The sequence below is a fragment of the Oryctolagus cuniculus genome, chromosome 19 (genome assembly GCF_051225735.1).
Source record: "Oryctolagus cuniculus isolate XC-2025 breed Fujian yellow rabbit chromosome 19, ASM5122573v1, whole genome shotgun sequence".
Lineage (NCBI taxonomy): Eukaryota > Metazoa > Chordata > Mammalia > Lagomorpha > Leporidae > Oryctolagus > Oryctolagus cuniculus.
In genome coordinates this window covers 55652495-55664509 of record NC_142885.1, presented here as the reverse complement: position 1 = coordinate 55664509, position 12015 = coordinate 55652495, and the positions used below count along the sequence as shown (strand labels likewise).

The window sequence follows — 12015 nt, the reverse complement described above, 5'->3', positions numbered from 1 at the left end:
ATCTGCTTCATTTAATTTTCAGGTAACCAAAGCTAGCTCAGTCGCGCTTTTGTTCCATTCCAGATATATTCATGGAATTCTACAGGCTGGACAAATAGTATATACAATTGGCTTTAATTTTAATATAACAATGGATTCTGCTGTGACTGTCTATGATCTAAAGTGAGAACTGACATTCATGATCTAGCCATATCACTTCATTTGTGGATCTCTCAGCAGGTTTCAACCTGGCTATGCCTTTGAATCTCTCGGGGGATTTTAAACAAAAACAAAACTAGTGCTCAAGTCACACCCTGAACCAATAACATAAGTCTCTCTAGAAGTGGCACATGGGCTTCAGCATTCTTTAGTCTCCTGAGTGATTCTAGGGGACAGAAGTCCTGGCTAGTGTCTCCTTACTTAGGCCAACTTATATGTCAGCTGAATCACTACAGGATTCTCTTGTAAAGGTCACTTCTTGGCTGGCCATTCCTGATCACCTTTGCATCTTCTTAATGTGGTGTTGGTCTGAAACTGGCCAGAAAGGGGGAATGCTAAGCAAAAGTAGGAGCCTGAGGGTCCTAGATGAGGGATCAGGGGTGTCTAACATCTCAACCAGAAGAAACAGTAGGAGTGCTCCCAGCACAGGGGGCCTCAGAAGACAGGAATCTGTGTATCTTTGTCTCAGTCTCTGTTCTTTCTGGTCTCTTTTCTTCCCACAAGTCTTTCCATTTTGGTGTCTGGGTCTCCATGTGTACGTCTCCATTTTTTTTCTCTTTCTCTCAGCATTTTTGTCTCTCAGTTTCTTTACATTTTTTCTTTCCCCCAATGTCTTTCTCTCCTGTCTGTGTCTGAGAATCTCTCCCTTCCTGCCTCTCTCTGCCAATTTTCCTGTGCCTGTCTTTCTCCCTCCTGATTTTTCACTCCTAGATTCTCCCTCTTCAGTGTGTGTCTGTAAGTTTGTGTGTATGTATGTGTATGAGTGTGCAGGCACAATGCTCATACATGCACATGTGCATGACTAGGGTCTGGGTCTTGCTATCTATTTTTCAGTCTCAGTTTCTTTTTCTCTGTCACTTTCTTTGTCTATGTTCCATTCTCTTTGTCTGGTTAGCTCTTTTCTACCTCCCTCTGTCTTACCTTTCTGTCTCTGTCTCTCACCCCCACACAACTCTGTGTGTGTTTGCTTCATACCAGACCTTTTTTCTGCGTGACCATCACCTTTGTAATGATTTTCAGGCAGGCCCTTGCCTAAGCTCAGCTTCAGCTACAGCCTCCTGTGTTTTCCCCCTAACTGGGAGGACAAAGGCTGGCAAAGAAGCTCAGAGAAATCTTTAGGTACACACCTGAGTATCTTTCTTAATTCTTAAAAAAACAAAACAAAACAAAAACCACCTCAATGTGTCAGTCAGCAGGCCTGGGTGGTTGTGGGGGTGGGGGACAGGGCACTGGTCCCCTTCCTGCCAGGGGTGGGTGGGATGGCATTTACCGGAGCCACTGGGATCTGGCTTCCTCTCTGGTTTCAGCCCCTTCATGACACAGATGCTCTCCATGACCAGCTTGACAGGGCCTGGTGGGTTCTGCATCGACTTCACCAGTGAAATGTCAGTTGGGTTCAAGGTGTCCAGTGCAGCAAGAGCGGCCTCCAGTGCTGGCATTGCCTCGGCCAGGTCCCCCTCGCATTCGTTCTACGGGCAGTGCAGGAACAAAAAGGGATGAGTTGCCTGGTGCCTGAAACATGGGGGCGAGGTGGAGCTCTGCTCCTGGAGGAAGCAGAGGAACCAGGAAGAAGCACTTCCTGCCAGTGCCCCTCAAGAAGGGTGCCTCCTCCTGAACTCCTTACTCAAGCTTGGCTCTAACCATTGATGACCAATAGAGATACGCATGTGACCTTTGGGTCCAGGGTTTGCATGTCTCAGACATTTGAATATTGACTTTTAACAGACTCCCAAGATACATATAAATAGGGTGGCTTCAAACTCACTGATTAGGGATGGAGTGAAGGATGAGGCTTAGGGACGGAGTTCAACACTCAGAAGAAGGTGGGATCAAGTTGAGGGAAGAAATAAAGCATGAGGAGTGGAAGAAGGTTTGGAATGGGGTGAGGATCTGGAATGTATCAGAGATGGGGAGGTGGGTGGTGGAGTTGGGGACAGGATGAAGCTTGTGGACAGGGTACAGTCTAGGACAACATAAGGATGGAAAATGGGGATAGATTAGAGCTGGGTAAGGGGTCAGAGATAGGGTGGGGCTCAGGGAAGATGAGGGAGTATATGTTTTGTCCCTCATTGGTTCACTGAAACATAAATTTAATACAGTGGAATATTATTCACCCATAACAAAATGAAAGCCTGGTCCCCACCACAACATAGATGAATGCTGAAAACACTGTAAGTAGAAGTAAGCACATAGGAAGCCAGGTACTAAACACTACCTGTTATATGATTCCATTTATGTGAAATGTGCAGAATGGGGAAATCCATAGAGGCAGAGAGTAGGTGAATAGTTGTCAGGGACTGCAGAGGGGTGGGGAATGGTGAGTGACTGCTAATGAATATAGACTTCTTTTAGGATCATAAGCATATTCAGGAATTAGATAGTGGTGATGGTTGCATCATTGTGTGAACAGAATACACTCAAAACTAAGCATCTAAGAAGGTAAATATTAAAGGTATGTGAACTATGTTTTCATTGAAAAAAAAAACCCACAAAATTTAACATAGCATTTTAGAACTGGAAGGGACCTTATAGATTAGTCAGTAATAGAATTACCAAATTCTACCTAAAAAAAAAAAAGGTCCCAAGGCCGGCGCCGCAGCTCACTAGGCTAATGCGGCGCTGGCACACCGGGTTCTAGTCCCGGTCGGGGCGCCGGATTCTGTCCTGGTTGCCCCCCTTCCAGGCCAGCTCTCTGCTGTGGCCAGGGAGTGCAGTGGAGAATGGCCCAAGTACTTGGGCCCCGTACCCCATGGGAGACCAGGATAAGTACCTGGCTCCTGGCTTCGGATCAGCGTGGTGCGCCAGCCGCGGCAGCCATTGGAGGGTGAACCAACTGCAAAAGGAAGACCTTTCTCTCTGTCTCTCTCTCTCACTGTCCACTCTGCCTTTAAAAAAAAAAAAAAAAGTCCCAAGAGGTAAAATGAGCGAAGTCTTTCTATCCCATGTGTTTACTGTGAAGGCAAACAAAGCAAAATTTGTTTCCTACATGTGAACACTAGCATGTATTATGTCTCTCTGTGTGTATTCTTCATTTTAGCTTTCTTGCTTTTCTTTATGAATGTATGGCAACTCTTTGCTTCACCATATTAAAACACATCTCCTGGGGCTGGCACAGTGGCTCACTTGGTTAATCCTCCACCTGCAGTGCCGGCATCCCATATGGGCACCAGGTTCTAGTCCCGGTTGCTCCTCTTCCAGTCCAGCTCTCTGCTGTGGCCTGGGAAGGCAGTGGAGGATGGCCCAAGTGCTTGGGCCCCTGCACCCGTTTGGGAGACCTGGGGGGAGGCACCTGGCTCCTGGCTTCGGATTGGCGCAGTGCCAGCCGTAGCGGCCATTTGGGGAGTGAACCAATGGAAGGAAGACCTTTCTCTCTATCTCTCTCTCACTGTGTGTAACTCTACCTGTCGAATAAAAAACAAAAACAAAAACAAAAACAAAAACAAAAAACACATCTCCCCACACCCGCCCCCAAAATGGGCCACATCCTATGCCCTGATCAAAACGGACTGTCCTGTTTCAGACGGTGATAAGGAAAAGAGGAAGAAGAACCAAAGCTGGTCCTGCTGTTTCTCTGTCAACTTTGGAAGTCGTCTAGTGGCAGAGGAGGCCAAAGGCTCAGCCACAGGTTTGGGTACTTGATAGATTTAATAATCCCAAGCATCTCCAGACAACTAGTGACCTACACATGCTTCACGGCTTCCTGTGGTCTAACAGCTCTGCTGCCTCTCCTAAGGGGCAAGGCATGGCTTCCAGCTCAGTCTTGCAGCAAGCTGATTTGTCAAGTGACCCAAAAAGGCCCCTCATTGGGACATTAACTGTAACAGTGATTCTCGACCCTGGCTATGCACAGAAGTCATTGAGCACTATTTAAAACATCTCCCTAGTCAGGCCCCACACCCAGAGATTCTGATTCATTCAGTCTAGGTGGGGTCTAGGCACCTGTATTTTTAAAATTCCAAAGCTGATTCTAATGCAAAGCTCTGTTGCAAAATTCCAGTTTATACTAATAAAACACTGAAAGCAAAGGGCAAGAAGAAGTAGATTTCAATTCACAGGAGGGGAACAGCCACTTGATGTGCAATGCGCCTACACAAAATGATCACTAAAATGATTACGACATTTTTGAAAAACCTTCTGGTAAGTTGTTAAGTGGGGGACAAAGCATGATGAAAAATCACCATTAAGCTATAATTGCAATAACAAAAATACCATGTGTATGGGCAGGGACTGGAAGGACATTTCTATTTGAGGTTGAAAATGGAAAAAGGCATTACAATTGTATTCTTAAAAATTCCTTCTAAGTGTTGCTACAGCGTTTGTTTCTATGAGGAAAACATTATAATTACAAATGGCCTTGTGTCTAAGCCATGCAAGGAGCAACAGGGCCATCTGAGACGTCTGAAGCACAGTACACTCTGATGCAACGTAATTAGATCTGCGGCAATTCTGGCATCACTCACTGCTCTCATTAAGGGGAGAATAAATGATTCATTAACTTGAAGAGAAGCAACCAATTAAAGAGAACCACTGTACTTGGGAACCAAGTGTTGGAGACCTGACTTCCTTTGCACTCTCATCTTCCCAGCAAGGAGGCCGTTTGCAATGTTGAGCCTCTACCACACCCCTACCGCACTCTGGGCACTATGTTGGTGCTCTCCTATGTTCTGTCATTTCTAGGGCTGTGAGGAGATTAGAGGAGATTAGCAGACCTTGTGCAGAGAAGGTCTGTGGTCCTGGAAGAGTCAGGAAGGGATTCTGTTCATACCAGAGCCTCAGGGGAATTGCAGAGTCGATATAGATTTTCCCCCCTCCCTGGATGGTTTCTTCCATCTCCTGGCTCACCTCCAGGATGTCATTCCCTGTTACATTGAAACCTGAGGTGGCACCTAATTCCCTGGGAAAGGGTGTGGTGGGGAGCCTGGTCATCTCCTTATAAATCTTTTGTCATTCTTCACCTCAGTCCTGCTTCAGGAAGTTGCTGTTTTACCTGACATTATGGGGCAGAATGCTGGGTGTGATGCTTCTCCTCCCCATAATCCCCACATGTGCAGGAGGCTGGCCTTCACCACACTGGCAAGTCCACTTGCTACAGAGAACAGGACAAGGGTTTTGGAGAATAACCACCATGCACCAGTAAGCTCTGACAAATGCCGTAAGCTTTACATGTTTTCTTTTAGTACCCCCATTTTATAGATGAAAAAACTAAGGCTAGGAAAGGGAAAAGCAAAACTGAAGCTTGATATGCCTTATTCTAGTCTGGACCAAAAAGAGCAAGCAGGGGCCAGGCCAGCGGTCTGAGTATGGGGCTTTGCTGACCGGGAACACACCAGAAGCACTACCTACTCAATGCTACTGATGGGTGAGACACAAGAAGGCAAGTCCAGCGCTGCCAGAATGACTGATTACTTTTTAAAGCAAAGCTGAAAATTTAGGTGTTTTTAGTTTAAATTTCATTATTGTTACAAGTTGAAAACTATTTCTGATTAAAAAACATATACCATGCATAAAAGTATACATTGTACTCCCTGGCTGTCTGTTTGCAACTTTTGGAATAATGGTCAGATGCAAGGAGTCTGGAGTCAAACCACTCTGGGTTTGAATGCTGATTCCATCTCTTGGTAGCTGTGTGGCCTTGGACAAGCCACTAAAGCTCTTATATCATGATTTTTTATCTATAAACTAGGTATGATACTATTTTCCTTGTAGGGCTGTTAGGGTGATAAAAGGTGAGATAAATCAAGTAGAAATGGAAGAGAATACAATCTCTATGAAGAAGAGAATTTTCTCTCCTGTTCACTCCTATTTCCCTACAACCTAGAAAAGTGCCAACAAATAGCAAGTGTTCAATAAATACTTGTTAAATGATACAATGCCAAAGAAATCACCATGGTGCAGACAGGAAGTTGCTATTACTGTCACCCTGTCATAGATCATGGTTCTTGGTACCTCGTGTCCGCTATCTTTTATGGTTTCCATTTGCCTCCTGTTCAAGCCACTAGGCCTAGGAGTAAACAGCAATCACAAATCAGGTATCTACTGTCTGATTCTGAGACTAGGGACTGGATTCCAAAGGAATCTTCTAGGGGCCACATCTCAGGACTCATTGGAGATGGGCTAGTCTGGAAGGCTTATCCCTTTTGAGAAAATGTCCTGTGACCTATTATAATAGAAGCTGGACACAGGCTACTTCTTGTTCAAGCCCTTCTTTGAAGAACAGTCAAAATAATTTTTCAACTGATAAGAAGAGGCATGGGGCGATTATCTTAAACTAAGGGCCATAAACCTTGATTTTAATCCCACTAACCAGCTGTGTGGCTCTGGAAAGTCATTTTACCACTGAATCTCGATGCCATCAGCCCTCAGAAACTGATACCTGCCATTTCTAAGTCTCCATGTAGTTATGATACTCAAATGCAATCATGTACTCCAAAGTGCTTTGAGAAATAGGTAACATCACATCATGGTATTTCAGATTTTCTTCTAAAACCTGAATGTAGGTCAAATCTTTTGGGGAACTATTTCTTGTTTGGTACAGGAATATTTTTAAAAGGATTGTCTAGATTCAACATTCTGTCTTAAACAAATATTTGTTCCATTCCTATAACTTGCTAGGAACAACTAAGCAAAAATGTGATGAAGGTGAAGAAGACAGTCATGTACATCTCCAAAGGAAGAGCATTCCAGGCAGGGAAAACAGTCAGTACAAAGGCCCTGGGGTAGAAGTGTGTCATGTGTTTATTTAAGGAATAGATAGATAGCAATAGATAGATAGTTTATTAAGGAATAGACCAGAGCAGAGTAAGAGGAAAGTAGTAAGAGACCAGGTCATAGCATGTTGAATCTTGTAGGCTTTGACTCTGAATGAGATGGAAAATATTTGGAAAAACATGAAAGTTTTCCTGGAGAGAGCTAGATATCAGAAAGACTTGTTTCATCACTTTTTAGCCATGTGAGGCTGGGAAAGTCACCTACCCACTCTGAGCCTCAGTTGTCTCATCTGCAAGATGGGCATGATGATACACATTCTGCAGGACAAGTCACCTGCCTTCCCCTTGGGTCTTTATACCTTGATTCCTTGAGCAATGGCAGCAGCGGCATTGGCTTCTTTCTCATCTGCCTGCACCAGAAGTTTCTTGGCATCAGCTTCTTTGGTCTCCTCTTCAATTTTCACCATCATTTTAGCAGTCTCCTCAGAGGTTTGGATGAGCTGAGGTTGAAGGGCAGTCAGTTCCACTTGCATGACTGCCACCTACCAAGGGATAAGGAGTGGAAGGAATCCAGGTTAGCTATGTCAGCGTCAAAAATGGCAACACTTGGGGCTGGGGCTGTGGTACAGTGGACACAGCCAGCATTCCATATGCATGCCAGTTCAAGTCCCAGCTGCTCTACTTCCAATCCAGCTCTCTGCTATGGCTTGGGAAAGCAGTAGAAGATGGCCCAAGTCCTTGGCCCCTGCATCCACGTGGGAAGACCCAGAAGAAGCTCCTGGCTCCTGGCTTTGGATCAGCACAGCTCTGGCAGTTGAGGCCAATTCGGGAGTGAACAATTGGATGGAGGACCTCTCTCTCTCTGCCTCTCCTTCTCTCTCTGTGTAACTCTGACTATAAATCTTTAAAATAAATAGCAAAAATCACTTCATTTTGAAATGCTTCTCTAATCTACAATGTGTGTAGAAAATGGGTAATAATGATTCAGACATTTGGATCAGGTATGTATTGACAAGTGCTTATCTTTGATTTTTTTCAACACTGAGTTAAGTTCATACTGTGTGCTGTAAACAAGCACTATGCTAGGCACTAAACATCATGGTAAATGAAAAATTAAAAGAAATCACAGGCCAGCACCATTGCTCACTAGGCTAATCCTCTGCCTTGAGGCGCCAGCACACCGGGTTCTAGTCCCGGTCAGGGCGTCGGATTCTGTCCCGGTTGCCCCTCTTCCAGGCCAGCTCTCTGCTGTGGCCAGGGAGTGCAGTGGAGGATGGCCCAAGCGCTTGGGCCCTGCACCCCATGGGAGACCAGGATAAGTACCTGGCTCCTGCCATCGGATCAGCGCAGTGTGCCGGCCGCAGCGCACCGGCCGCGGTGGCCATTGGAGGGTGAACCAACGGCAAAGGAAGACCTTTCTTCTGTCTCTCTCTCGCACTGTCCACTCTGCCTGTCAGAAGAAAAAAAAAAAAAAAAGAAATCACAGCTTCTTTCACTGAACCTAGATTTTAGTGTCGGGGGCAGGGAGAGATAAAGCAAAATCAAGTTAAGAATTTTTTTTAAAAGGATACATTTTTTTAAAGACTGTGAAATAAATGTACATAGCTGAGACATCTGATATAGAAGAAAGTTTCAAAGCTATTCTTTCCAACAACGCTGCTGACAGAATGCTTTTGTCCCCTCTAGATTCCTATGTTGAAGTCTAACCCCCAACTTGAAGGCAGTAGAGCTAGGGCCTTTGGAGATAATTAGCGTTTGATGAGGTCATGGTGGGGTGGGGTGGGGGTAGGACTTATGATGGGATAAATGCCCTTATAAAAAAGGAAGAGATGTGAAGATCTCTTTCTACCACGTGAAGACATAGCAAGAAGGTGGCTGCAAACCAGGGAGGGACCCCCACCACCCACCAGTGATCTGTTGCTGCCTTGATCTTGGTCTTCCCAGCCTCTAGAACTGAGAAATAAAGGTTTACTGTTGAAGCCACCCAGTGTATGGTATTTTGTTTAGCTGCCTGAGCCAACTCAGACTGTCTGATGCCTTCTAAAACATTCTTCCCAAGTGGTTTCCTGGCCTCTGTTTGTATACTTCTTCTTCTTTTTTTTTTTTTTTTTTTTTTTTTTTTTTAGTTTTAACTAGTGATAGAGCTAGTTTGCTTTACTACTTTTTTTTCTTTTTCTTTTTGACAGGCAGAGTTAGACAGTGAGAGAGAGAGACAGAGAGAAAGATCTTCCTTTTTCCATTGGTTCACCTCCCAAATGGCTGCGCGATGGCGCGCTGTGCCCATCCAAAGCCAGGAGCCAAGTGCTTCCTCCTGGTCTCCCATGCGGGTATAGGGCCCAAACACTTGGGCCATCCTCCACTGCCTTCCCGGGCCACAGCACAGAGCTGGACTGGAAGAGGAGCAACAGGGACAGAATCTGGCACCCCAACTGGGACTAGAACCTGTGGTGCCGGTGCCTAATGATGTACAGCTTACCACTTAGGAGAGTAAGATGTGCCACTTTTCAGACAAGTACATCCATTAGATATTTCTGTTGAAGAGCTGGAGTTTACCCCATGCAGTTTTCCTAACTGGTCCTGATTCTGCCTTTCAAGGCAGCTCAGACACACAGACTGGATTTCAAATTAAAAGAGTGTTTTCTTATCCTTGTACCCACTGCTCTCATCAAACCTGTGTGAGGTAAAGCACAGTAGCCGGTGTCCCACAGGCCCTGGCATCACACAGGTCTGAGTTTCAGGCCTGGCTCAGCCATATGGCAGGCTGTGTCATCACAGGCAACTCATCTGGCCTCTCTGTGTGTGTGTGTGTGTTTGTAATGTGGTGACGATAACAATACTTTTCTCAGACACCAACCCAGGAATGTAGGAGGGCTTGAGGCACCTTAACCAGCACTGCCATTCTCCTTTCTGGTCTAGACTATCTAGAAAAGATTTTTTTTTTCTGCTCCTCCAATTATACACTTTGCTCACCCTTATCTGGACAGACTCTTGTTTTCAACACCTCTCTAAAAGCCAAGGCCCAAAGCTGAACCCAATACCTCCAGAAGCGAAGCAATAGAGGCTGCCTCTGATGTACTGTTGGTAGATTTTCTGTACACAAAACAGGTCTGCCTACTATAAATCAATCTGTTGCCTCAGTTCTTTGTTGATGCTCAAAGTTCATCTTTTAATATCGCTATAATTTTTGCTGGTTTGTCAAGTGGCTCCAAGAACAGATCAGTTAATAACTTATATGCTATGCACTTTGCTAAGGGCTATACTTGGGTCAGTTCATTTAATCTTCGTAACAGCTCTGTGCAGTCAAAGTTATTATCACCTTTTTAATAAAAGAGAAAACTAACGTCCAAAGAGGTGAAATCATTGTGTTCAGGGTTCTACAGCTGATAAGTCACAGAGCTATAGTTGAGCCAGGTTTGACTTCACAAAGCCCTGCTCATAACCACTGCCTTTTCCTGCCCAGTTCTTCCCAACAATGAGACAAAGTGAGGCACCATCCTTGGGCACAAAATTTAAGATGGCACCAACCCTACCCCATCAACACTCAAGATAAATTGTACTTGAATTGCAAATTTTAAGAAATAAAAATTAATGCAAAAAATATTTGATGAACCTAACAGCAAAATCTTAAACACAGTCATGATCCCTTGGGGGCCAGGATTGGAATGAGCTAAATTAAGTGAGCTCTGCAAATACAGGGTCAGATACTGTTTGTATCTGGTGTCCTCTTAAATTCTGCACCTGAACAAGTAGCCCCACCACATCCAGCTTGTCCTAGGCCCTTATGTTTCTGGTTCTATTTTGGCAGTACTCACTTGTGAAGCTGCAAAGTCAAGTTTCTGCAAACCGGTCAGGTAGCGGTTTCTCATCATATCCACCTCTTGCCTCTTGCTATTCAGGAGTGTCTTGAAGGTCAGAATCAGTTCAAGGTAGGATGTGGGGGTAACATAGTTGTGTCTGCGAAGTGTGTTGTAATAATCGAGCGACAGCTTCTTTACACTCTCCTGAAAATATTTGCACATGGAAACGACCCTGCCAAGGATATCAAAGCAGTTAGGCACGACCCAACTTCCTCCAGGGAGGTCTAGCCCAAATTTGATTACAGATGTGAGGACATGAGAAGGCATACACACTAGCTATGGCCCACCAGAATCCAAAATTATCTGAAGATAAGTTAACAGGATAGAGGGCGTGTACACCAGCTCCCTACTAATGTGCCTGAGAAAGAAGTGGAAGATGGCCCAGTTGCATGGCTGCCCAGCCCTACTGCTGTGGCCATTTGGGGAGTGAACCAGTAAATGAAATTCTTTCTCTCTCTCTCTGTAACTCTTTCAAATAAATATTTTAAAAATAAAATACATATAGTAAAATACACAGGATTATCAATGAAAGCAACTGCACTGAAATAGACTTAAAAATATTTTCAAAACCAAATTTGTGACATAGCAATATATGTGCTTCATTATTGATGCATTAAATCAAGGGTCAGCAAAATTTTTCTGCAAAGAGTCATGTAGTAATTATTTTTGTCTTTGGGAGCCATGTGGTATATATTGCAACAACTCAACCCTGCCACTGACTGCAAAAGCAGCTGTAAATAAAGGCACTTCCTTTAAAGAGTCTTCAAAAAAGTAGAATTAAAAGATATGTAATATGCATATCCCTTGAATGTGTTGAATGAAGATCCCTCATATGTAAGTGGATGTACATGGTTTTGTTCCAGTAAAAGTTGATTTATAAAACCAGACTGCAAATTGAACTTGATCATAGTTTGCTAACCTCTGTAATAAATAACAAGACTGGGTATCAGGTCTAAAAACTACTGTAACTTTGAAGAAAATTATATCCCCAAGTATTTGCAATGACCAAATGAGTTATGAAAAAAAACTGTGGCTCCCACTGGTGACAGTCACAGGCCCTGCTAACTGAGATTCATTGCCTATGTTTGTCATTGAAGAAAATGCAAAATACCAGTTGGATGCCAGTAAAATGAAGATGGGATTTATCTCCACTCATATCCATCGAATATAATCCACTAAATTCTACGCTTGTGCCTGTGTACCCAAGTTAAAGGCCTTCTGGCTTAGAGAATAAAGTTTATAATTCTCAAAAT

General features: G+C 44.2%; 1 protein-coding gene across 2 annotated transcripts in view; it reads right to left on the bottom strand.

Moving 5' to 3' along the window:
- Positions 1-12015, bottom strand: part of DNAH3 (dynein axonemal heavy chain 3) — a 179718-nt gene that overhangs the window by 28271 nt on the left and 139432 nt on the right. For both annotated transcript variants that reach the window (XR_016226146.1, XM_051847854.3), the window contains exons 49-51: positions 10718-10934; positions 7265-7447; positions 1469-1667 (exon numbers count right to left, since the gene is read on the bottom strand). Coding sequence is in view for 1 of the 2 variants with exons in the window: in XM_051847854.3 (XP_051703814.3) it covers positions 1469-1667; positions 7265-7447; positions 10718-10934 (599 nt within the window). In the remaining variant the exon portion in view is untranslated. The remainder of the gene's footprint in view (positions 1-1468; positions 1668-7264; positions 7448-10717; positions 10935-12015) is intronic.